A 27,746-nucleotide genomic window follows, 5' to 3' on the forward strand; every position below is an offset into this window, starting at 1 on the left:
AATATTACACATTGTCAATGTATTTATGAATCAAAATGTATTTCAGGAGTAGAAGGAAAGAATTTCTTGAGCAACAAGGTAAATGCCATTATTAGCCATCGTCTTTTGTGCCTATGATACAGAGCATGACTCATACTTAGCCGTACCTTGGAATTACAAAAGGAATTTAAAAAGTATTGATGCCTGGGCCTTATCCCCTAAAATTCTGATTTGCCTGGGTTTGGAGATTTTTTTAATCTTCGAAGCAAGTCTAGTATGAAGCTGAATCTGAGAACAACTGATTTAATGATCAGAGAACTGTAGTTGCACTTAAAATAGTACTAAATAATCAGGAACTTTAGTTTGATGCTAATGATATGTAACATATTTCAGGATAATAAACAGGATCAATGAGTTCTGGTCCAATTGCTGGCATTCACCGTAACATAGCCAAAGACCAGGCCGTTGAAAAGATCCACAGAATGTCAGTTTCCTGATGTGTAATGTGAGCACTGATGTTCCACCAATTCTTCAATCCTGTGAATCATGAAGGTTTGGAGCAGAATCTTAGTCTGATGTTTCGCCAACCACACATCCTTTTACGTGCTTCAGCCTGTCTCCTATTGCATTCCAACAGCTCCTTTTACCTTCTGCAATCTTAAGAGACTGGCCTATGTTTGGTATAATTAACATGTGAAGGCAGGACGGATTATTACTTCAGTTGAATAAAACACTTATTTTTAGGAGGCCTTATAAATGCTAAAGATGGTAGTAATGAAAGGGCCAGCAGAGTGCAACCCATGTAAAAGAAAGACCGAGGAACTTGGTATCTGTGGGCCTGGCTTTGTGCTCTAGCTCTGCCATTGCTGGTTGTGAGCTGTGGGTTCCTCGTCTGAAGAGAAGGACAATCATGCTAGCTTCCAGGGTTCTTACTCAGTGAGGTTATTTAGATTGCAATCTGCCTAACAGCAGATTGCCAGGCATGTAATCCATCTAGCAAACATTAGCTATATAAGGAAATTATGGTTGTGAGAGCTTAAGAAAAGCAAGAGGTTATTTTCAGGTAGCCGAAGTTGTATTTGTTGAATTTGAAGTTCTCCTCTTTCATCCTAAACTTATTTTGTAAAAAGGAGTGCTTTTTGCATCTCCCTGACGCTGTGGAGGATACCAAAAGAAAACATGACACTTTTCTTTTCTTTGCTAAAATGATACTTTTTTCAAGGTCCCACTTGCGTTTCCTCTTGTGGATGAAGCTTTTCGTGACCACTCCAGCCTCTGTTCACTATTATTTTGTCTGAACTGAATCAAAGTGTCAGACACTTTGTTTGTCTGTGTCTAAGAATTTTCTAGATGCTGCATTATTCACTCTGTAATTCAAGTGTATCAGTCTGTTTCCTAAGCCAGATTGTTAAACAACTTAAAACCTCTCTTGTATTCTTGCCCTTCACTCCCTCTGCCATCATCACCCTCCACCATGGAGCAGGTATTAAATGATTCACAGAAATCACAGTGGGGGAAAACAAGGCACCTCTCTGGACTTTTACTTAAAATTAAAGCCTTAAACTTTTCCAGAAATTGGGCAGTGGCCTATGTATTAGGACATATCTCATTATCTTACATCTTTGCAGTAATTACTAGCAACTTGTTCTATTTCTAACTTCTAATCTGATTCCTAACAATTCTGATTTTCTTCCACATATTCAGAGATGGTGATGTCATCTTCTCTTAGTTGAATTCCCCTTACAAGTGGTAGTGTACTTTCTCACACTGGTGGCATTTGGGAGTGACATGGCAGAGTTTTACCATCACCTTCTGCAATATTTCCCAGTCTAACCTGGCAAAACATATATTCTAAGTGAGAAGCATGCTTGCTCTGCAAACATAGTTTTAAGATAAGTTTTCTAGCCCTCTATCCGTTGCCTACCACCACCTTGACTGCAGCACCCAGCCCCTTGGAAATCAAGAGCTACCACTATCTTCCTTTGCCTGTACCCATTCTTCATGCGTCTTTCAGGTGCATCCCAGGTGGCCTAATCTGGAATGCTGTTCTTTGTCAATATCCCTTTCAAAATACTGATCCAGAAATAAGCATGATTAAGGGGACAGTTTAGTAGAAGAAACACAGACATTGCAGTCAAATAGAACTGGGTTCAAATTTGCCTTTGGGTGACTCAGCCTCAGTTTTCACCTCTGAAAAATGGGTTATTTTATGGATTAAATATAATGTGTATAAGGCACTGGGCACATAGTGGGCCCTGAAGAAATGATTGTATATTTCCTTATTCATTTAGTAATCAAGTTCACTGTGATTATTTGAATATATATGATATACTTATTTAAATATAGCAGTGATTCACTATAGTTGGGAGATGTATATTTGTGTTGGTCTCTGTGTGTGTAAAAGAGTTGGACCTAGAGAAGCTTGCAACAGCAGTGAATAATGAGCCTGAGCATTGTGAGAGCAGAAAGAAATGCATGTTCTCTGTAAAACAGACAAATATGTCTTTCTGTCTTCAATCACATTATTAATAAAATGTTAAACAAGAAAGAATTTATTATTGAACTATATGATATACCACTACAAATACAACTATGAATTAATACCAAATGACAATGATTACCCAGTAATTTTTGGGTCAGTTTGGTTAGCTAACTGCCAACCTCACTAAATGAATTATTGCCATTCAACTTACATTTCTCCATCTTCAATGTAAGGTTTTCATGATAAATTTATGAACTAGCTGTTTTATTTCTGGTTGATAAGTTAGAATATTGTGGTCTTTATTGAATTTTTCTTTAAGAAATTTTCCTGACCTTCAAACAAGCAAACAAACCTTAAGAATTATAGATTATAGAAATGAGATGGGTGTGAAGACCCTAAAGGTCAACATTTGCTTTTTTGTTTTTTAAGAGGTGGTATCTTGCTGTGTTGCTCAGGCTATTCTCAAACTCCTGGGCTCAAGCCATCCTCCTGCCTCAGCCTCCCAAGCCAAGTAGCTGGGATTACAGGTGTGCATCACCATGCCCAACATTTGCTTTCTTAGATTTTTCTTCAAAAATTTAGAATTCTATTAAATACATTGGTTTTTAAGAAGTAGAATAAAAACTATCCCTTTGGAAATGTTTACTCTGCAGTCTAGAAGGGTTTACAAGAAAATTAAATGAAAGGCATTCCTTACATCCTTCATTTAGATTTTCACTCTAAAAATTTTAAATTTGGAGAGAGTGCTTGGCACTCTCCACGTAAGGCATGAGAATCATTACGTTTAGCCAAAGGCCTCTTCAGGAAATCCTGTGAATCCACCTTAAAGTATATTGGCAGCTCCCTGGTATAGTGTTATTTTGTTCAGCTTTAGAGAAATTGGTCAGGCATCATGCTATCTGACTTCAAACTATGCTACAAGACTACGGAGAAATTGATCAGAAATTGTTTCCAGTGTACAATAAAGATAAAATTCAGTTCCACCAGCAGCACCAACCAGAATTTTCAGACCTAATTTTATCATTCCAGAATGCTTTCCATTATCTCAACAATAATAATAAGCCTCATAAATGAAAAGAAAATTTAGTTCTTTAAAATTAGAGACAAAGAAATCCTGCATTGCATTTTGAGTCTGTGTGATGGGGTTAGGGGTATAGGAGATAAGTACTGAGATATCAAAAGATTTTTACTTCATCACTCATGTTATTGCCTTCACAATTTGTGTGACCCGTGACACATGGATCACTTTCTTCTGCTCATAAATGTTAGCTGTATGAATGAAATGTATGTGACTGGTGCCTAATGCGGCGTTCAGAAGGGTCGTAAAATTAGAAAAAAGAAAAGAATGAGAATATTGATTGCTGTTTGAACATAGAAGCCATTTAAACAATTATCTGTTGCTTCTAGCTTATCTTTTTAAGTTTATTTTAAAAATATTTTTATATAAAATACTTTACATAAAATAATAAATGTTTATTTTAATCATTTTTAAACATTAAAAAATAAAAATTAAAAAAATTAAAAATGTTTAAAATTCTTTTTTTTAAATGTTTATATTTTTTTAAAAAGGCAAACTCTAGCGGGAAATAATTTAGTGCCATTTTATCCAAGGGAAGGAAAAAAATGAAAATAAGACTATGTTTAGAAAAACTAAACCCTTTAAAGTGAAATTTTAAAGTTTGAGAGAAGAATTGCATTGTGAATTATGATATTAGTAGAACAGCTTAAGTATAGGATGATGACTATGGTGGTTTCATTATTTTTTTTCAAATTTCTATTGCTTTCTCTGTTCACACAAAGCAGATAAGTCCTAACAGAAAGGAATGGCTCTTAACCCCATGTGTGCCTTCTCAATGTTCCTCAGGTCGTGAATGTTGCAGGGGGCATCTCCTTCCTTGATGCCGTGACGTCCATGGATTTTTTCCCAGGATTAAATTTGGAAGGCTATCCTAACAGAGACAGTACGAAATATGCTGAGATTTATGGCATTTCTTCTGCTCACACTTTGTTGCGGGGGACACTGAGATACAAGGTAAGCAGCTGGACTTTAGATTCAACACGTTGCCAGTTTTGATGTAAGTGATGTATACACTTTATTTTTCTTAGTAGCCAAAATAATGAAGATGATAAACCAAGTTGGAGTCTACTTTTTCAGGAATCTTATGATTGAATATTTTAGAAGACTCACCTCAAAATAAAAAGATAATTTATTGACTCATTAGGAGTTGGAGACAGGCAGGGCTTTAGGCTCAGTGAGATTTGTAAGTCAAGTGACTTCCCCAGGACCTGATTTCTTGTAACCTCTCAGCTCCTCTTTCCAGTATTCACTGGAGTCTCAAGTGTTATGCCATGGCAGAGTGCCGGCAGCAACCCCAGCCTCTCAGATTCAAATTCAATGGAAATAAAAATGATATCCTTCTAATAGCTAAAAATACAATTTTTGTCTCATTAGCTGGAAATGATCCCCAATATCAGTGTGATAAAATGTGCCTATCTACTTTGTTCTATGTTATATGTCCCTAGAAGTAGAGGTTGAGTCAGTGTCATTGGAAACACATAGACCGGGTATGGGGGAAACAGACGGGATGAAAGGGGCTTCCCAGAGCTAATCCAACATGCTTTTAAACCACAAAATGGGGAGTACATTCTAGGAGCATAAATGCAAATGCTCACTACACATTTATTGATCACAAAAAAAGCGGTTATAAGTGTGACCAAATCCAGACAACTGATATATTAGTTTTCTAGCTGAATAAATTATCCCAAACTGGATAGCTTGAAACAATAGGGATTTATTCTCTCACCATTCAGGAGGCCAGAAGTCTGAAATCAAGGTGTGTGTGAGGAGGGTTGGTGCCTTTTGGAGGCTTGACTTTGAGACATATCCATCCAATTTGTGCCTCAGTTTCATATCTCCTTCTTCTGTGTATCTCACTGTGTTGCCTCCTCTTATTAGGGCACAGTCATTGGACTCAGGTTTTACCCTAAAGCCAGGTTGATTTCATATTGAGGTCTTTAACTAATTATATCTGCAAACATTCAAGCGAGGCCATATTCTGAGGCTCTGGATGGCCATGAATTTGGGGGACAGGATACTAAACTCAACCTAATGTAACCAGCATACCTAAAATATATGTCTCTCAAGATCAGAGACCTGATTGCAAATCCCTCTATCCTGTGAGATTTCCTAGCTAAGGCCAGAGAAGGGATTTGTCTCATGTGTGTTACTAGTATTCTCTATTTTTTTTTATCTGGAAGATATAAAGTACACGGGCCTGTTAGTGATGACTCTTCAATCTTGTGTCTGCTTTTCTGTTGCTTTCTTATCTTTTTTACTGGCTGTTCCTTTTGCCTGGAAATTTTCCTCCAGATATTTGCATTATCCTCCTTCAGGCCTTGTTCTTTTCTTCTTTGCCACCCTGCCTCTGGTAACCACAGTTTTATTCTCAGTCTCTACATATTTCAGTTTCTTAAAAAGATTCTGCATGTAAGTGAGATCATGCAGTATTTTACTTTTCATGTCTCACTATTCCACTTAGGACAAGGTCTTCCAGATTCATCCTCCTATCTATTCTTAAAAAGCAAACAGCTGCTCTATTTCTTACTTGTGAGAGCTTCTGTTACATGTACGGGCACTTAGCATTTACTTCTGTGCATTTTAAGTTATAATTTTATGTGTATTTTTCTTATCTCCCAAATAGATTGTAAGCTCCCAAAGAACAGGTGCTTGTACTCTTATGAATATAATTTTCTCATTGTCCAGGAATCAAATGAGACACCAGTGATAATGTCCTACTGAGATCTAGGAGCTGTGGCTCTTCTACCACCCTTTTGGCACAGTAGAAATTCTAGTCTGAATTGATGAATACAATCCCAGCTCTGGCAAATTTCTTAATATATTTTCTTCGATTCATTCAAAAAGAAAAAATGAGTAATAACTGTTTTTTGTCCAGCAGTTAGGATAGTCTTTTGCCAAACATATAGATACAGCCTATATGTATAGTCTTTTGCCAAATTCTTCATCCAGGAATGAAGAATTTTAATAAATTTCAACATTGAATAAAGATCTCAGCAAGGCATGTGAGTGAGAGCCAACCCCATAGATTCCCTGAGGATGGAAGATATCACAGTGCTCATAATCATGAAGTCCAACATCCTGGGCAATGCCAGCAACCCACTGGTAACCTCAATATTCTTTCCAGTATTGGAGATGAGATACCATCATTCAAGTGTGACAGAGAGGCCTTGGCTACTCTGCCTGCCTATCCCCTGCTTGTCCTTCTAGATGCAGCTTAATAGCACCTTCACATGGTATCCTCCCTAACTCCTTCCCCTTGAACCACCCACTCCCATTTATGTGAGTTCCCCTTTCTTGGTGCTCCCACAGCTATGTTTTCCTCTAACCTAGAACCTTGTAATAAAATACTCTACTCTAGTATAGTCATCAGTGGTCATGCATTTTTGCTCATCATGGACTAGGCATTATTGGCTTGACTTAGCTGACCTTTTCATTGACTACAGATTCTGCATGGGTGGGACTGCATTTTGTTCATCTCTGTGGCCTCAGTCCCTAGCACAAGTCTGACATATGGCAGCAGTTTGCTAAATGCTGACTGATGAATAAATACATAAAATAAATACATTTCTAGGGGTCATCATAAAAATGTATTTCTGAGATTAATAAATAGCTCATAAATAAGTATTTTAGGTGTTGGATAAAGGGATCGCTAGCACCTATCAGGTCCCAGAAGCAAGCTAAACAAGCTAGTAATATTACTTTTTTGTTTCTCCTCTTTGAAGTGTATTTGCATTTGAGCAAATGAGAATTTTTCTTTTAGTAACCTTTGAACAGTTTGAACAATATAACCTTTAGAAATGTGAAAATTGCTAGTTGACCAGACATTTGGTAGTGAAATATCTGATGGTTACAGGAACTATCTCATATTTTAAAAACTCTGTTGCTCCCTATAATTATTTCCATCTCTCTCTTTTCTTCTTTCTCTCTCTCTGCTTGAGCAGTAATTGCAACAGCTGCAAAATATCTTATCTTAGCCCTCTCACCCTGCTTCCCATTTGCACACTGGAGAATAAACCATTATGGTCTTTCTTCATCTGTTATTCAGAATCTATTTATTCAGCCATTTGTTCTTTTATAGGGGATTGGAATGATGAATTATGGATTGGAATGTTGAATAATGTGATGTGGGCATTGGGATGAAGACTATGCATGCAAATATAATTTAATATAACATAACATAATATAAAGATGTAATTTCCCTGCTTTTAATACCTACAGTATAGCAGCTGAATAGACAATTAATTTCAAGCTGTATTAATTGCTGATAAAGGTATATACAGAAGACTACAAGAAGGGAGGTCCCACTCACCTAGGGGACTCAAAAGAGGTATTAAACTGGGTCTGAAGGGAGGAGAAAACATTTTGTAAATGAAGAAGTGTGGCCAACACATTCCAGGTACAGGACAGCATATACAGAGGCCCGAGTTTCTGGAAGAACACTGCACATTTGGGGAATAGTGAAAGTGGAGATCTGTGAGTTAGGCTAGATGAGCGTACTGTGGTGGATTTTACATAATATACCAAGAACCTCAGGTTTGTTTTGTAGACTGCGAAGGACATATGAGGAATTTATATCAGAGTAGCAAATATCATTGTATCTTAGAAAAATCTCTCTGATTCCTACCATTTTTTTTCTGCTTCCATATATCTTGCGGGTAGTGGCTCCAATCAGTAGAATGAATTATCTTTTGAGGAGGATATTCTTACAAGTTCCTCCTCCCATTATAAGAAATAACTCAACTGACTGTTCTACTGAATGTATTCCATTGAGCTGACAGCATATAACACATAAGGAAATTTGCCCTTATGCTGCCAGGAAATTCCATTCACGTTACTGAGAAACAGAATTAAAGACCTAAGATTTGCAAGATCTTTATATAAACCAGTGTAATTGTTATGACACTACTGATCTCAGTTTGAGCTTGAAATTGGTTGTATCTAGATCCTCAACTTTTTTTTTTTTTTTTTTTTGGTGGAGGGTGGGGAGGGGTTTCCAGAAAAGACAGGAAATCCTGCTAGGCAAATTCTAAAAGAGCAAATTCTAAAAGTAGCATTGATATCATCAATATAACTATTTATTTTCTGAATTAGTTACAAAGATAGAACCCTCTTTTCAAAAATTTTTTTTAATTGGAAGAGAAAAAATTTATATACTGCTTATTAATTCTTGTTTCAGGGATATATGAAAGCTTTGAATGGATTTGTAAAATTAGGTCTTATAAACAGAGAAGCGTTTCCTGCCTTTAGACCTGAGGCCAACCCTCTCAGCTGGGTGAGTGACTCCGGAATTATGTGCTATCTGCTGCTCTTCAGAAATGCCTCTGAAATGATCAGGGGTGAACTCTGCTTTGGACCAACAAAAGAACCCATTTTTTAGCTTATATGCAGGAAGATAAATCCTAATTCCAAAGTTCCCTTTCCCTTCACTGTTACGGAAGAATAGAGAGGGTGTGGCGCTGACACATAGCTGGCCTGTTTCCTGTAGCAACTTGTACCATTTGACGGCTCCTTGAGCTGTGATAAGAGATGCATTTGTTCTCTGCATTAAGCTTTGGTCTCTTCCAGTTGTCTAAGAGGTGACCCAGTGATGGGAGTCACTTGGGCTTCCTGAAAGTGAGAATCCAGGAGAGTTAGTAGGGTATTACAGAACTGGATTCCTAACCTCCAAATTTTGTCAACACTCTCATTTGGCTTCTTATAACCATGAGTGATTTGAGTTTCAGTTATAGAACTTATGCTTCTGGCCGGGCACGGTGGCTCAAGCCTGTAATCCCAGCACTTTGGGAGGCTGAGGCGGGTGGATCACGAGGTCAAGAGATCGAGACCATCCTGGTCAACATGGTGAAACCCCGTCTCTACTAAAAATACAAAAATTAGCTGGGCATGGTGGCGTGTGCCTGTAGTCCCAGCTACTCGGGAGGCTGAGGCAGGAAAATCACCTGAACCCAGGAGGCGGAGGTTGCGGTGAGCCGAGATTGTGCCATTGCACTCCAGCCTGGGTAACAAGAGCGAAACTCCGTCTCAAAAAAAAAAAAAAAAAAAAAAAAAAAAAAAAAAAAAAAAAATAGAACTTATGCGTCTATCTCTTGTACCAAAATCTTAAGGCCTCAGAGATGGAATGAACTTTGGAGGCATGGGACTGAATGTGAAGTAGAGCTTCCACTAACTGCTCAGAATTAACTCCTTACCAGCTGGTCATTCAGCTTAAAGTAGTGTGCCCATATTCCAATAGAAATGCCAGAAATGTATCACAATGAGAAAAGGACCAATGTTGCTAATTCCATTCCATCTCAAAAAGGTTTTGGTATTCTTACTAGCTAGTTTCTTAAATATTCTTTCTAAAAATTTTATGGGTACATACTAGGTATATATATTCATGAGGGACATGAGATATTTTGAAATAGGCATGCAATGTGTAATAACCCCATCAGGGTAAATGAGGTTTCTACCACCTCAAGCATTCATCATTTCTTTGTGTTAGCCAGTTGCTTTTACATTCATTTTGTGTGTGTGTGTGTGTGTGTGTGTGTGTGTGTACATTTGTGAATCTAAGTGTTACCTTTCACAAATTTACTCGGATAGGAGTGAATAAATATCTGAGAGGGAGCCTGGGTTGAAGCAGCTGGCTTGGAAAAGTTGGTGCAGGCATTCTTAGGGATGGTCTTTTTTGTAAAGGACCAGATTGTAAATGCTTTAGAGTTTATGGGCCATATGGTCTCTGTCAGTTACCACTCAGTTCTCCCATGGACGATACATAAATCTATGAGCATGACTGCATTTCAATAAAATTTTATTCAATGAAACAGATAGTGAGACAAATTTGGTCTGTGAGCCAGTTTGTTGAGTCCTGATCTAGAGCATAGCATTTCCTTTGGGAGCCTAGAAAAAGTCTTGTTTTGAAAGTAGAAAAAACTGGTGGCTGTTTAAGTGTTCTTCCTTTGAGATTTTATTACCTGCAAGGTCTTTCTCATCTCTTGAACCTACAAAAGAACCTGAGTTGCTACTGGCAACCACTGCAGTAAGCCTTTTCCACTTTATCCTGGTCAAAATGGACTGCTGGCAGGGTAGGGGGAGAATGGGTTAAAAAAAAAAAAAGTGATAGGATATACAAAGGCAGGAAATATGCCGGTAAGAATTGCACCATCTGTGTTGTATTAAGTTGATCTTAGGACCCATTTTTATTGCTGAAATATTCCGGAATAGCATTCATTTAATAATTGTAGGTGTACAGATGTGTGTATATATGTGTATGTATTACAATTTCCTATTTTCAATTATTTTTAATTTTAAAATCTGAGGTGTATTTAAAATTCAGTGTTTTAGTAGGATAAATTTTCAGTTAATTAAAAAAAATTGATCGGGACTTAGAAATGTTGTTTTTATTTTTCTGACCAGAAAGAACTCCTCTGTGACCTAGTTGGGATTTCACCCTCCTCTGAACACGATGTGTTGAAGGATGCTGTTCTTAAGAAACTAGGAGGCGACAGTACCCAGCTGGAGGCTGCTGAATGGTAGGTGCCGACCACTCAACTTGGAGCAAACTATGTTGGATCAATGATTGTTAATTTCTACTCAAACAAAAGTTAAATATTTTACGTTTGTCTTTTATTAATTTGTTGCTCTAATGTGGGTAGAGAAATTACCATGTGCCATGTTCATGTGGGCGTAAAGAGTAGACAAAGACAGGTGCTCAATGGCAATTATAATTTGAGAAATACTTATTTGGAAACACTTGACCACTCAGTTCCCAAGCAAAGTGGGATATTTTTGCTTTCCTGTAGGAGAGTCTCTGAGTAGTCAGAGAATATTACTTTAAAACATTCTTTCATATGAATTTGTGGCATCCTGCTGGTATACTTAATGCTGGAGAACTAACCTATAACTTATAAAGAGCTGTGTAAGAACATGGGGTTACAATGCATCATCTCTGCCCTACTCCAGGAAGCAGTGGCTGGGTGAGTCTGGAGATGATTTTGAAGGTTAAAACATTGCTATTCTTATTGTAATTTTACATTTTAGGAGAATCTACAACTTGAGTTACTATCTTGTAATTCTGCCCTTTCAAGATTAAATTCAAGGAGCTCCCTTTTGCTTCTCAAATGAGAACATCTACAGGGCTTGAACTAATGCAGCCCTCTCTTGTGCTTTTCAGGTTGGGCTTACTTGGGGATGAACAAGTCCCTCAGGCAGAGTCCATTGTGGATGCCCTCTCCAAGCATTTGGTCATGAAGCTTTCCTATGGTAGGCCATGAAATGTTAGATAAATATACCTGAAGAAGAATCATAAGGTAGAGTCAGTGCAGATAATTGTACTGGAGGGTTGGTGCCAAGCAGCAGGAATGGAAAGAAAAAGGCAATTGGACTCTTTCTTCAGGGGGAGGAATTTGAGAATTATTAGGTAAAAATAAACTTCATTAATATGAGAAAGGAAAAACTAGTTTTACTTTTTGTTTTTAAAGCATTAGGCAAATGCCAAAGAAGCATTTTTGGAGCCTGGTAAAAGGCTTTTATAGCAGCGCTTTTGTGTCTGTAAAAAGGGTGCAGTGATACCAACCTGGATAAAGGAATGAGATCACAGTTCTAATTTCCTTGAGTTTTTCACTTTGACTTTGGGCTAAAAGCTGTGTAAATAATTGTTTAGTGATCAAATGTAAAAGGAGGGAAAACTTGTAAGACCAGAAGGGCAGGAGCAGAAGATGATTTACAAGATTTGAGTTGTAATGGTAGTGGCATTTTTACTTGTCTTTATTTGTTTTAAGGCCCCGAAGAAAAAGATATGATTGTGATGAGAGACAGCTTTGGAATCAGACATCCTTCTGGACATTTAGAAAATAAAACGATTGATCTTGTGGTTTATGGGGACATCAATGGCTTTTCAGCCATGGCTAAAACTGTGGGGTTACCCACTGCCATGGCAGCCAAAATGTTGCTTGATGGTAAGTCTGTTCATTTGAGGACCGAGTCTGTCTCCATATCACCCAAAGTCATTTGATGTGGGGACATCAAGTCGTTGCTCTTGAGCATAACACAGGCATTCACTGAAAGTGTGCCATCTTGCTGACTGCCTGGGAGGTCCCCTTGTGGTGAGTAAAGCTTGTGGCCTTTGGAGATAGACCTGATTTCCACCCTAGCTGAATTACAAGGTGGCTGAGTGATGGGCTGCAAGTTACTCAGCACTTCTAAGAGTTTCCTTTTTTTTAAAGTGGGTATTGCCATCCCTATTTCATAGAGCTGTCGTGACACTTAACTGATATAATACATAAAGCTGCTACCACATAGAGGGATCCCCAGGTAATGGTAACTTCCTTCCTTTCTTTCCTTGTTTTTTGTCATGTTGGGAGTGGTAACTCTAAAAAAAGATATTCACTCCAGATTCTCAAGAATGTACGTTAAGTTTTACTGTCTTTGTATCTCAGCATATTATTAATACTCAATGAATATTTTACATAAAGAAATACAAATTTCAATTCTCCGCTCGTACTAGAAGATCACATAGACATTCAATAAGCATTGCCTCTGTTTGGCCCTCGAGAAAGAGTGAAGGAAGTAGAAAATGTCAAAGCATATAAATGTGAAATGATGAGAAAACATGTATAATAGAATATCAGCTAATGTCAAATTAAATGACCAACTTAGTGATTGAGGAATGAGCGAAGAAGTAAGTGACAAAAGTTGGGGTTATTGTGGCCTCTAATGAGAGTGCCAGGTTCTGTGTTTCAACCATACTAACAGGTACCTGTGCCCAGTTCGTCAAACTTGTTACAACTCATTCTGTTGGTGTCTTGACTTTTCAAAAAAATGACATTTGCAAGTTAAGCCAACCAGTCAGATTTACTTTACTTCTTACTTTACTTGATTCTCTGATTGTCTTGGCAGCATTAGTGCAGGTAAGTGTACAAATTCTGACAGTATCCCTAGGTCCAGCTGTTCTTTCAATCTAAAATTGACTCCTTTTCCTTACAAAGTGTTGACTAAGTAATAACTTACTAAGGGACATTTTAAGCAGCTCCTTAAAAAAATGCCTAGGCCTCCAAGAATTCATTGACTCTGAGTTTGCTTCTAGGGTGATACCTTCTTTGTGGAGACTCTTGCTGGGAAAAATTAACCTCTGACATTACCTTTGAAATGGTAATTACACATTTATTTTCTTCCAGGTGAAATTGGAGTCAAAGGCCTAATGGGGCCCTTTTCAAAGGAGATCTATGGACCAATACTGGAGCGAATTAAAGCAGAAGGCATTATATATACTACACAGAGTACAATTAAACCATAATTGGAAATTATATTTCACTGTTTTCTTCCCAGGCAATACAGCTCTGAAGAGGTCTGTGATAAACAGACTTGCCGATGTGCTGTTTTAAAATATAAACCATAATATGTTTTGGTTAAGTCAACACAATGTTGTTTTTGAACTATAAATCTTTATTTTAATATGGAAATATTTGAAACAGGAAAGGCCACCTACTACCAGAGAACTTTAATAATTCTACCCCGTATTTTACAAATACGTATGTGAAAGTGATGATTGTACTATTTGCTAATTTATTGTGCCACTTTTTTCTCATAAGAACACATTGTCCTATAATCAGCAGATGAAGTTTTACTCTTTTAGAACAAAAAAACTTCCTCATAAAGCTATATTTTTATATTTTTTAAATTCACCCAGTTAGCTTTAGATTACCTATGTGTCTTTGCCAAAATGCTATTTTATGCCCTTTTTGTAAAGTTACAATTTATTTAGTAAATGTAGTTCCTTATACTTTTCTCTTGAGTGCTTGGAAATGAGAATAGATAACACTGAATCACAGTTTACAAGATCACCTCATTAGGCACAGAAAAAGTGTTTAACAAAATACAACACCCTTTCACAATAATAAAAAAGCAAATCAAAACAAAACAAAATGAAACACCTCAATAAACTAGGAATAGAGGAAAACTTCCTCAACCTGATAAAGACCATCTGTGAAAAACCTACAGCTAGCATCATACGTAGTGGTGAAAGATTGGATTATTGTCCCCTGAGATCAGAAGACAAGGATGTCTGCGTTACCCATTTCAATTCAACTTGTACTGGATAGTCAAGAAGGGGCAGTTAGATAAGAAAATGAAACAAAAGACATCTAGATCGGAAAGGAAGAAGTGTTAAGTAAGTAGAGGTGGGAGATGATATGGTGATTTTATGCATATGAATCCAAAGGAAATCTATAGAAAATCCAAAGACATGATCTACAAAAACAAAACATTATTCATTAGAAATAATGCAAATTCACAGCAAAGTCACAGGATGCAGGATTAAATATACAGAAACTGGTTATCTTTTGATATACTATCAAGGATTAAATAAAAAATGATATTAAGAAAACAATTTAATTTTCAACAATGGCAAAGCTTGGTAGCTCGTGCCTGTAGTCCCAACCCTTTAGAAGTTTGAGGCAGAAAGGCTAGAGGCCAGGAGACCAGCCTGGGAAACAGTGAGGTCCTGTCTCTACAAAAACAAACAAAGAAACAAACATACAAATAAACAGCTGGCTGTGATGACATGCGTCTGTAGTCTCAGCTACTCAGGTGGCTGAGGTGAAAGGATGGCTCGAGCCCCAAAATTCTAGGCTGCAATGAGCTGTAACTGGATCACTGCAATCCAGCCTGGATGACAGAATTAGACCCTGACTTAAAAAAAAAAAAAAGGTCCAGAAATATTCCTTACATTTATGGTCAACTGACTTTCGAAAATGGTGCTAGGACAGTTCAGTGATATTCTTTTTCATTGAATGGTGCTTGGAAATGTTGATATCCATATGAAAAATAATGAAATTGGACTCCTACCTCATATTGCATATAAAAATTAACTCAAAGTTGACTTTAGATCTAAATGTAAGAGCTAATACTATAAATATCTAAGAAGAATACGTGGCATAAATTTTCCTGACTTTGAATTAGGCAATGATTTCTTAAATAAATGACACTAAAACCACAAGCAACAAAAGAAGAAAATAGGTAAATGTGACATCATCAAAATTAAAAACGTTTGTGTTTCCAAGGACCCTATCAAGAAAGCAAAAATACAACTCACAGAGATAAATTTTTTAAAATCATGTATTAGTTAATGGAGGAATTTATATTTAGACTATATAAAGAACTGTTCAACAACAGTTAAAGGCATATAATTCAATTTTTAAAAATCAAAAGATCTGAATTAACAGTTCTCCAAAGAATATATACAAAAGGCTAATAAGCACATGTAAAGATTTTCAGCATCCCACTTTCCATCAATGAAATGCAAATAAGATCTCCAATGAAATATTGCTTTATACTTACCAGAATAGTTACATAATTAAAGAGATAATATCAAGTGTTGGTGAGGATGCAGATAAATTGGAACCCTCGTACACTGTTGGTGGATTCTCAAGAAATATAAAAACAAATGTCTACACAAAAACTTGTGTAGAGATGTTCTTTGCAGAATTATTAATAATAACTCAAAATTGAAAGAGCCCTAATTTCCATCAACTAATAAATGAATAAACAAAATGTGACATATCCATTCAAGGAATATTATTCAGCAATAAACATGAGATGAAGTACTGATGTACACCACAACATAGACAAACCTTGAAAAGATGCCAAGTGAAGAATGCCAGCCTCGAAAGGCCACATATTATATGATTTCGCTTATATGAAATGTCCAGAACAGGCAAATATATATAGAGAGAAGGTAGATTAGTGGTTTGTTAGGATGAGGGGTTTGAGAGGAAAATGGAGTGACTGCTGATTAGTATGGGGTTTCTTTCTGGGGTGTTGTAAACGTTGTAGAATTGATTGTAGTAATGGTGGCACAACTCTGAATGTACTAACAACTATGAATTGTATACTTTGAATGTTTGAACTGTGTGGTATGTGGAATTTATCTCAAGTTGTTATAAAAGAATTATAAATACAATCTGTTTATTTGCTTCTTGGGGAAAAATCTCTTGCTTTTAGAGATACAAAGTAGCACCTGTTTGACCTTCAGAAATTGTGCTCATATCCTGGCATGTGAAATTAGTTCTGCCTTCGACAGAAGCAGGTACTATGTGTGAGGTATATGACAGTTGAGAAAACATCTCCTGCTATTTGAAAACAATCAAAATTGATTAAGGCCTGGTCCCACCTGTCACAGATAATATATGGAGATCAATAATCTATTAATAAGTAAAAACATTTTGTTGTGGATTTTTTTTTTCTTACCATTACATTCAATTCAACCCGATGGATAAGAAAATACAACTTGTGTAATATTGATTTCACACTCCAAAACGATGCCCAGATTAATTGGGAACCGATAAACTAGCACCTTGTGTAGAAAAGGGGACCTAGTTTAGTTCTCAGTGTAGTTAATTGGTTTGTGCTTTATAATGACAATGAGAATTAAAGGGCATTTGATTTGTAGAGCTGATCTAATGTTAGTGGTGGTAATAGAAAAGGCAATGTCAGTAAGCTTGAATACAGCTATATGTAATTAAACACTACATTATCCCTCAATAACAAATTTTCCTGCAGAACCTTTAATGATAAAGGTGGTGGTGATAGGGTTTGGGAATGAATGAGCAGGTTATGGTTACAGCTAGTGCTCGACTTAGGACTGCAGTCGGGACCGCGGAACGGTTGTAGCGCGATTTGGTCGTAAGTTGAGTAGGCTATATGTACAGTTGAAATGGTGCACGCGGAGATGGTAGTGCTGCCGGAAGCTGGTCTGCACTGTTGTACGCCCAGCTGGGCAACGTTTGCTCTGCCAGATGCGGAGCAGTCGTGGCTAGCGATTGTGGTCGTAAAGTCGAATGGCCGTAAGTTGCATAGGTCGTAAGTCGATCAATACCTGTATAAGCATATGAACATAGACCTTTTCCAGGGGTCCACAATTTTTTTGTGTGAAGGTCAGATATAAACATTTTAGGTTTTGCTGAATAAAGATATCACAGCTGCTCATTTCTGCATATATATTGTGAAAACAGCCAGAAAAGTACATAAACAAATGTGTATGGCTTTGTTTCGGTAAAACCTTATTTGTAAGAACAAGTGATAGGCAGACTTGACCCTTGAGCCAGTTTGTGGATCCCTGGTCTTACCATTCTGGCAGACTTAATGCTCACATCTTTCAGATCTTTCTGCCTCTTTTGCTCTTTTTTAGATAATACCAGTATTTGTGTTATCCATTTTTCCTTGTTCTAGATTAATGAGACATTAGATCATACTAGACACTGATCGGCTCTACAACATACTAGCTATTCTCTTCTTTATGAAATGAGGATAACAGTAACTCCCAAGATGATTATAGAAATTAATGAGATAGTTAAAGAGAAATGCTTGCCACTTAATAGATGTTAAAACACAAGTGGGTTGTTCTTCCCTTTTTTACAATACAGTTTTTGCCTGAAGTTTAAGTTAATGAGATTTTAACTTTGATTTTTTTTTCCAATTTATTGGATACCTTTGGAAGACTCCTCAAAGATCCATGCTGCTTAAACAAGTCATGGATTTATCTGATACATAGGGTGGTTGAAGAGGTGAAAAAAACCACAACAATGATTTGGCCATGCCTCTGATTTTACAGAACAGAAAATGTGCCTCATAAAGTTAAATGACTTGCCTGAGGTGACAAGACTTAATATTGAAATTTGATAATCATTTGGAGACACTCAAAATACTTAATAAAATTTGGGAGCACCCTGATTTTTAAAATATCTAGGATGGATAACTTAGGGCCACCACTAGCCCATATGGTGTCTTTTTGAAAATTAGAACAAGGCATTCCTTCTTTAAGACACTGCTACTGGTCAAAAAATTGTTACCACATGTACAACTTATTAGCACAAAACACTTTACCCTCTAATGGAAAATTGCCATTATAAATAGAAAAATATTCAATGTCTGTGATATGATTAGTTCACCCTTAGATGCAAGGCACAATTTGCACAGCTGTGCAAAGTAGATAATCGCATCATATATTTTGTATACCATTAGCTTTCTTTATAATGGCTCACATTCGCTGATTGTTTGCAGTGGAACTACACCTGCCAGATCTGAATTCCAGTGAAAGGAATCCAGTGAGGAAACCTGGATGTTCTGGAGTGATACTTGTTATACTGACAGCTAATCTAATAACCTCTTTTTTCCAATCTTGTTTTAGTCCTCATGCCCATACTTAATTTGCATTAATTAACAAGAATTACAAAACACAGTCCTAACTTGTTGAATTAGGAAGTTACATCCCCCCAATTTAAGTTGTCAGTGTAGTAAAATAGAAGGTTTCTAGTACCTTCGAGTTTATGTTAGTTGAAAATGTGTGCTACATCACCTGCTAACAAATTCATGAACCCTGGGAATCCCATGTCCAGCCTGAGAGCCTTGTGAAACTGCATTGATATTGCATTCCTCTTTATTATATTGGCAATGATTCTGGGCTGTTGCCAGGCCCAACTAACCAGATCTTTGGCTCCAATAATCTGGGCCTGGTTCACAGTGAAGCTGGCACAAGGTAAAACAAGCCCTTATAGAAACCTCATAACCCAGATGAAGAAAAAACATGCTTGCCTTAATAGCAAACTATTGATAAACAAAGATTTATTCTTAAGTTGAGAGAAATAATTAAAAGAAGGTAGAAGCCAAATGGGAGCTGAGAAAGAAACTGAAATGGTTACTGTAAAACCTAGGGAAGGCCAACAGAAAAGATGAGAGATTAGCAATTCCCAGGGGTATGGATTGTTAAAATACTTTTGAAATGTTGAAAATATTTGGCTGGCACAGTGTTTCTATTTAGTTCTGAACTATGAGTCTGGTGAGAATTGTGCAAATAGTTCATTACATAAGATACTTAATGGAGACGGTTGTGCTTTGCATCCTCTTATTCATCTGTCCATATGTTAATTGTTGATGTGTTTCAGATTTCTTTCCTGACCTGTTTTTTTTTTTTTTTCCTCTATATGTGTTCTCTCTGGGTACATACATCCTACCCATGGCCTTGAATACCATCTATGTCTTAAATCAATCCCAAACTTTCTCACCTGAGCTTCAGATTATCTCTACAACTATCTACTTGACATCTCTGTCTGGATAGTTCCAAGAATTCTTAAACTCAACATAAATTTAAGAGCTTATACTATAAATTAGTGTTTCTCAATGGGGCCACACTGGGTCCCCTAAATGAATCCTCCATGTGATTACTCATTTCAGGAACTGGCAACTACTATCATCCTAGTTGCTCTCTATATAATCCTTGATGCTCTCTTTTCTCTCACTTCCACATTCACCAAATCAGGATTTCTTCCTCTTTTCTATTAAACTTATTGGCTCCATCCAAGTCTTTCTACCCACAAACAACTTGTCTTCTTCAGGCTGCTATTATATTTTATGTGGATCATTGTGATAATCTTTCACCTGGCCTCCCTGTCTCCAGAATTACTCCACTAATGACCATTCTCCTCACAGTAGACATATTAATCTTTCAAAACTGCAAATATGGTCATGTTCTTACTCTCAGTTGTCTCCCCATTCCTCCCAGGATAAAGTTCAGACCTATTAGAGCCTCCAGGGCTCTGCATAAATGTCCCTCTGTATGTCTTTATAGTCTCATCTCATCACTGCCCACCTCCTTACAAAATATTATCCAATTCCTGAACTTTCTTCACCTCCTTGAATAGGCTTGTTCTTTCTTGCTTTTGAGCCTTTTCTGATAAGGTTTCTTTTAACCAAGATACTCATCTCCCCCAGAACTTCCACCTAGTTAACTCCTAGTGCTCTTTTTAGGTTGTAGCTGAGAGGTTACTTCCTTGAGGATTTGCAAGTGTGAGTTAGGTATTTCTAAAGAACCCTAAACATTTTTTTTTTTAATGACACAGATTAGTCTGTGATCTCATTGACTGGAGGCTTTGAAAATATGTAGAAGATTTTTGGTTGTTACTGACTTGGGGCAGGGTGCTGCTGACATCTGGTAGGTGAGGGCCAGAGACAATAAATCCCCACCGAGAGAAGCCACTCAGAGCAATCAGTTTCCTTGATTTATTAAGGCATCATATAACTGTAAAGCCATTTCAGATACCTTTGCATTGTAATTTGCTTTGATGATAATGATTGTGTTAATATTATCATCCCTTTCAAATCATGGGTAGGTCTATTTGTGCATCGATAAAAGCAGTCTTTGATTTCCCTTTCCAAGGTCAAAAAATAAATCAATCCCCACTAAGTCATACACCATATGGACAAAACTATTTCTAGCACACCTGTTGCACTCAAATCTTGGCCTTACCATCTCACTGCACACCTTTGAACTTCCAGCTGTCAGCCTCTCTTTGCCTGAAGGCTTTCTTTGACAGTGAAAGCTCTCTTCATCCATGATCACAGCAGCCCAGAAATGCCAGGAATTGTGACCTTCCCCGCTTTCATTCTCTGCAGCCAGCCAGTAACCTGTGGGAGTTGATGTATCAATCAGCTGGCTCCTTAGTGTTTTGGATAGGATAACTTGGATGTGGATATGTCTTCTACTAGCTCTCAGAATTCTACAAAGGGATTATATTCCAGTTATCCACTTGAGGAACTTGACTGATACTACATCCACTGTCAGCTGTCTTTCCTTCCCTGACTCATTGTCCTACTGAAAGGCATTAAATTCTTGTCACAGGTTCTGCTTCTATAGCACTCTGAATTAAGATTCCAATAGACTCCTATTTATCTTCAACACCTATCATGGTGCCTAATCCATAGCAGAAATTACATATATACAATAATATATAACATAATATTGTATAAATTTGTTATATATATAATTTTAATTGTATGTAATTATATCATAGTGTAATTGCTTGTTCTGTGTATATAAGTAACTGTTACTATATATAATTGTTACTATATGTAGTTTCTGAACAGAGATGTCAATTGTATGTATAACTATATACATAATTACAATATATAACTATACAAACTATAATTATGATTATATATAAGACAATTATGATATATATGGTATAATTATTTAATTCTGCCATATACATAGATTGCAGAATAGTATCGACAGCTTTAAAAGCCATGGTACGAAGATGTGGTGAAGGTGGAAGTAAAGGTGCTATAACAGACTGCTATTTTAATATTTTACATAAAGAACTTTAAGGCTTATAGTTTTCACTACAAGGTTTCATTAAATACATTGGCAATGAGGATGAAAATCACTTGCATCAGTTCATTTATTTGTGTGGGTAATTCAGAACTAAAGCAACTCTCCTAGGATTGAAGCAAGATAACAGAAATCTGAGAGATACTGGGAATGGCTCATCCAAAAGTAAAATATTTCAAATTAGTATATTTGGGACAGTTCTCTGAGGTCGGTGTCTCTTGTGGCCTGCTTAGAATATGTCACAGCTGATGAACTGATGAGAATATTTTGTGTGTAACAAGAAGTTTCAACTTCACACCCACAGTTTTCCTACTCCCACTTCCACATCTTATTTTTCTTTAAAAAATGTTTTTCTTAAAAAAAAAAAACCTTGGTAACTACAATTCAGTGTCAAGGATGTCTAGATTCTTAAAACTGGTGTAATATCTTACATTTATTTGTCTTAACATTTAATGCCACCTTCTCTAACACACTCTTATCATACTAATGAGGAAGAGATCTCTAATGTACCAGAATATCTTGCAATTAGCAAATGAATGATAATAGACAGTCATGGTTTAGAAAACTAAAAAGTATGTTTTGTTTTGTTTATCTTGACAAATGTGCAGATTTCTCATTTTCCCTAAAGTGTTAAATTTAATTCAATTAGTGCTTAATATTTCTGATGCACTATTTTTAAACAGAATTCAATTTTAATATCACATTGTAAAATTTATCTGCTAATAAAGAGATTATAGTTTCCAAGTTTTGTGTATTACAGAAATAGCCATAGGAGGTACTAACACATTTGAGGCTTTCAGATAAGAAATATTAAAATTGAGTAAGATCTCCACTGAGATCTTAATAATTTGAGCAGAACATGCATCTGTTAAATGTTTGCATTGATTTTACATGAAGAATCTGCTGTCATAGTATCTCAAGAAGTATCATATTGGAACTATGATGGACTTTGTAGTTCTTATAGAGGTAGCTAAAGAGATGGATTATCCTCCTGATTAATATTACTTCTGAGGTTTCAGATCTGCTCTCCATAATTTAAAATTGGAGTTGCAATTTGATTTGTAAAGAACATCCTTTTTCAACTGGACCAATTCACAAAGGTGTTGCCCCCCCCCACCAAAAAAAAAACAAACAAACTAAGAACAGATATTTTGCCAAAACTGGTAAATTTATTAAGTTAAGTAACATTGCCTATAGAGTATCAGGTTTACAAGGAAAGGAGTATTAAAGAGAGTACTTTCGTTTTAAATAAAAATCAATGCATTTTTTTCATTCATCTAAAATACTGTGAGTGCCTTTATTGTGCCAGGCACCATTCAACATATGGGGATATGAAGTTAACAAAAAGAGTCAAGACTCTTCTTCTCATGGAGCTTAAATACCAAGGAAGGGGATAAATAACAAACAAATATAATGTCAGAAAAGAAAAACTGTTATGGATAAAAATAAAGCATGATAAAGAGACAAAGGTCTGGTGGGGGTGGTGGGGAGGCAGGCTGCTGGCATTCTGCTGATGCTCATGACTCAGTCTCTTCTGATGGTTACCGCTAAATATTTTGAATCTCCTTCTTGAGAGGAGGGAATGATGCTTCTCTGAGGAGGTGATATTTGAGCAGAAACCTGAACCCATGAATGGAACATAACTCTAATAGAACTCTTGCCAATGGAGGTGTCAATGGCATAATTTTTTTGGAAAGTGAAAGAGTGTCATGTAATAGTGTTCATACTATCTGCTTCCCCAAATAACACAACAATTGGCTCTGAGGAATAATCCTAAACATGGAAAAAGCTTTTTCATACAAAGAAATGTTTATCATTGTATTAATAGGAAGGATTTGAAAGAGCCTAAAGAGCCAGTATTAGGAAAATGATTATAAGAGCCATAGCATAACATCAGGTTTCTCTGTCTTGGCACTATTGACGTTGTGTTCTGCGTTATTCTTTGTTGTGAGGACCGTCCTATGCATTGTTGAATATTTGGTGGCATCTCTGGCAACCCAGTAGTTGCCAGTAGCACCCCTCACCCTTTGGCCAATTGTAATCATCAAAAATATCCCCAGACATTGCCAGACAGTGTCAAATATCCCCTTCTTCGAAATCACTATAGTGGATGAAATATTACTTAGCCTTGGCAACGGTAGGCTTATAAATTATGTGTAATAAAAAATGCCTACATCACTATAAAAAGAAGCATCAAAATATATTCATAATGAGGCCACAATTATAAAACAATGTATGGAAAAAAGCTGTGAATGTGTTAAACACAAGGAATGATTTTTGTTGCTTGTGGAAATAATTGAGTGAGTCTTACCTGACTTACCTGGCTTCATTTATTTTCATTTGCCTCATAACTGATTATTGTCTCAGAGTTAAGGATCAAGAAAAGAGAAAATCTTGCTGTATCTGACAGGAATTTTCTTTTTAATCTGTTTCAGAGTATATTTATTAACATTTATGTGATAATGCTTAATTGATATGACATACATGTTACTGCATAATTATTTTCTGTTGGACAAGACTCTGTAAGTCACATTACTAAATAAATAACCTTAAAGGGTAAAACAATTCTGTATCTCCTCAAAGGGTGCTTGTTCCTGGGACAAAGACTAAGGGAAAAATAGGCAAAATAATTAAGGTGACATGTCCTACTGATTCAGATCAGCTATGTTTAGACATTGTGGGTGGTGATAAAACAAAACTGTAAAAAAAAAGAGGACAAGGAGATAAGGTTAGAAGGCAATGAAGGAATTCAAAATTAACCTTGTGTCCTTCCTCTGTGGGAGGGTAAATAAGAAGTACATTAATTCTTTTTGTATCTTGTAGAGAAGTGCTTATCACCATTTGGGGATTTGTCATACTATTTATGGGACTTTTTTTGTATACCTATTTCTATTTCATAGCTCCCATGATTATTGCTCTAAAAGAAAAGCTCCCATAAAAAGGAAAGCTCATAAATTTTAGCTCTATTTTAAGAACATGGTAAAAATTTCTTGATATTGCTTGAGGTAACGGGAGGCTTCCTGAAGTGTTTTTGCTGTACAGCAATGGTTCTGAAACTTAGGCATGCATTAGATTGCTGGGCCTAGTCCCCGGAGTTTCTGACAGTTAGATCTGGAATGGGAATCTGAAATTTGCATTTCTAACTAGATCCCTGGTTTTGTTGAAACTACAAATCTGGGAATTATATTTTGAGAGCCACTAATTTAAACAAAATTTCTCTGGCTTCCTGTTCTGGGCCCTGAGCTGAGAGCATCCTTAGGAACCAGTGAGCTCCTTTGTAGGTAGTACTATAAAACACTCCTGGCTGAGGTAGGGGACTGCTGCAAACATCCGAGACTGCCTGACTAATGATTCCATTTGCCTGCATTTCCATTCCATGTGGCTCTTGGATCTTGATGATTTGCCTCAACATGGGTCCTCTTCTCTTTTTCCATTCTGGAATGATTTGCCTCCTAGTCCTTGCCTGTCTTTTCCAATCCCCTGCTTAGCTTGACCTCTGCTTATACTAGAGTCTCTGACCAGCAAATCTGCCTTCTTCTAACTCCCAGCTAGTTTCTAAACCCGAAGTTCCCAACGTTTCTTAGTACCTGATGCTCTTAGTTCATCAGTAACATTTTCACAATTCTGTGTCATGGTCTATTCAGACTGCTGTAACAAAAATACCATAAATATGGTGGCTTATAAACAATGTATATTTATTTTTCACAGTTCTGGAGGCTGGAAAGTTCCAAGATCAAGGTGCCAGCAGATTCGATGTCTGGTGAGGCCTTGATTTCTTGGAGACAGCTGTCTTCTCATCACACTCTCACACAGCAAAAAGAGTGAAGGGTCTTGCTCAGGCCTCTTTCATAAGGACACTAATCTCATTCATGAGAGCTCTGCCCTCATGACCTAATCACCTCCCTAAGGTCCTACTTCCTAACATTATCTCTTTGACGGTGAGAGGATAAATTATGGGGAGATATAAACATTCAGATCATAGCACTTCCCAAGCCAAAACAAACACAAAATTGTTCTGTTCACTAAATAGTTAAGTTCAAATAATTCAATAGTAAAAGTTTGTGCAGTATCTGCACAAGTTGCTGTGTTGTCCTCACAAACGGAAAGTTTTGTACTTTCCTGTGTACCTCAATGCACAGTTTGGGACCCACTGCTGTAAACCCTGTCCCATTAAACCCTGGCCCTTTCTACTAGCCTTTTTTTTTTTTTAATTTTTTTTGCTACCATCATCATAGGGGGAGCCAGGTCCACAATTTTTGCCACACACGCCTCAGCACAATGCTCCCAAGCAAACCACAAATTGATGGCAATATTTATATTTATTTTTGCAATTCGTTGGATAGAAACCATTTGAACAATGTTTGGTAAGGTGTTATTCTCATAAAAACTTATTTCAATTTTCCACAGAAAACTTATTTCTATTTTCCACAGAAGTTAAAATTACATGCTGAAACAAAGTTAATGACTTAGATAACACAATATAATGTCAGAAGACTGGTAGAGTAAGACCAGATAATAAACTACATCATTAAACTAAACAATTACACAGAACTAGAAAACTGATTCAGTAGTAAAATATAAAAATCTACAATTATAAATATAAATTTGGTCCATGAAGACACTAGGGCAGTATTTACAATAAGTAACAGATTATTTCTACTTTAGGTGAATACTGAGTTGTAAAATGTTGAATATCATAGGGAAGAGTGTTTTATTTACAGTCTACTGTATTAAAAGTTATATTTCTAGCAAACCTGATGATTGCTACAAATACAGCTAAAAATTTGACACTAAAAACAAACATTTTCTGTAGTTGGGAATTGCTAATCTCTATAAATTGAAATTTTCTGTTAAAATCAATACAGAAAAAAAAAATACCACAATTCCATTCTTAGAAATACTGTAAAATTCAGTCATTTTAGTTCAAATGTAATAAGTAAATCACAAGTCTTGCAAAAAGGCACGCATTGTTAATGATATAAATTTGGCAGCAGAATCCTATGTCATGAAAGTTACTGTCAGGTGATGGGAAGTCAACAGATAACAGAACTAGACTGATTTTCCTGCCTAATTTTAGGAAGAGGAAAACAGTACTTAGATGTGAGTTCCTCCACCCCTTTCTGTGTTAAACTAAAGACTCTAAGCTCTCAGCTATATTTCCATCAGGCAGTGCTGCACCATTACTGTCCAGAGAGGTGGATGGATTCTCTTCCTGCCTTGTGCTCACAAGGCTGAGGACCACTTTGTAGAGAAACTGATACTGCTCCTGGAGAACAGAAGATGGAAAGTTATGAACAAGAAGCTCAGTGAAGGTGTACATTTGTAAAAAGAAGGAATATTTTTAGACACACTTCGGCACCGTTCATGAAAGGGCAATGTGTTAAGGGCATTGTTATACTCAGCAGATGTACACAACCTATACCGATGTCTCTTTTTGATTAAATTAACTTTGCAATTGCCAAACCATTCACTGACCTAGACAATTAACCTACATACATTTACCAATAATAAGCACTTTCTTCTTATTCATTTATTCATGAAATCAGGTGATTGGACAGGGTTCTGTTAACTTGTAGGGGAAACCGTTTGACACTAGGCACCAGTAACTCACTCAGAAACAAGTTTCTTCTTTCTCTGCTTGTTAGAATGTCCACTGGGTCTGCCACTTTATGGACAGGTCTCAGAAACGACTGTACTGTCAGCCTGGGACCCGTGGAGAATACAGTCCTTCGCAATATAAACTGTTCACCAATGAGAGGAATTTCACATTCTAACAGCCCGACTGGTCCTATGCTCTGCTATGAGCAAAGGTAAGTACCTGCTCTACTGTAGTCTCAAAGTAGTGGCGCACAGAAGAATGAAACAGTTTTTCTCTTACAGATGCCATCTCAGGTAGTTTGGGGAGAGGCAGCTACAGAGAACCTGAGCCAATGAGCAGCATCATAGCCAAAAACCATTAGGCCTACGTGTGAAGCAGTGCATCATTAAACGCATTCACAAAGTGTCCATCTCCAGAAAGCAGTTTCACACAGCACATGCTTGATACAACTCAGCTTCCCCAAATGAGA

General features: G+C 36.8%; 2 protein-coding genes and 1 non-coding gene across 8 annotated transcripts in view; 1 reads left to right on the forward strand and 2 right to left on the reverse strand.

The window, feature by feature from the left end:
• Positions 1-16,476, forward strand: part of AASS (aminoadipate-semialdehyde synthase) — a 63,098-nt gene extending 46,622 nt beyond the window's left edge. The window contains exons 19-24 of the mRNA XM_003921039.3: positions 4,326-4,493; positions 8,716-8,811; positions 10,935-11,050; positions 11,692-11,780; positions 12,299-12,475; positions 13,694-16,476. Coding sequence (XP_003921088.1) covers positions 4,326-4,493; positions 8,716-8,811; positions 10,935-11,050; positions 11,692-11,780; positions 12,299-12,475; positions 13,694-13,812 — 765 coding nt within the window. The 3' untranslated portion in view covers positions 13,813-16,476. The remainder of the gene's footprint in view (positions 1-4,325; positions 4,494-8,715; positions 8,812-10,934; positions 11,051-11,691; positions 11,781-12,298; positions 12,476-13,693) is intronic.
• Positions 8,524-8,583, reverse strand: LOC120365476 (U7 small nuclear RNA). The gene has a single exon (XR_005580408.1). It is a non-coding gene; the product is annotated as a U7 small nuclear RNA (small nuclear RNA).
• Positions 16,477-25,978: 9,502 nt separating the features above from the next.
• Positions 25,979-27,746, reverse strand: part of PTPRZ1 (protein tyrosine phosphatase receptor type Z1) — a 192,751-nt gene continuing 190,983 nt past the window's right edge. For all 6 annotated transcript variants that reach the window (XM_010343696.3, XM_010343691.3, XM_074379147.1 and 3 more), the window contains one exon: positions 25,979-26,944. In XM_010343696.3, the coding sequence (XP_010341998.1) occupies positions 26,804-26,944 (141 nt within the window). In that variant the 3' untranslated portion in view covers positions 25,979-26,803. The remainder of the gene's footprint in view (positions 26,945-27,746) is intronic.

Source organism: Saimiri boliviensis, chromosome 10, assembly GCF_048565385.1.
Source record: "Saimiri boliviensis isolate mSaiBol1 chromosome 10, mSaiBol1.pri, whole genome shotgun sequence".
In the NCBI taxonomy this organism is placed as follows: domain Eukaryota; kingdom Metazoa; phylum Chordata; class Mammalia; order Primates; family Cebidae; genus Saimiri; species Saimiri boliviensis.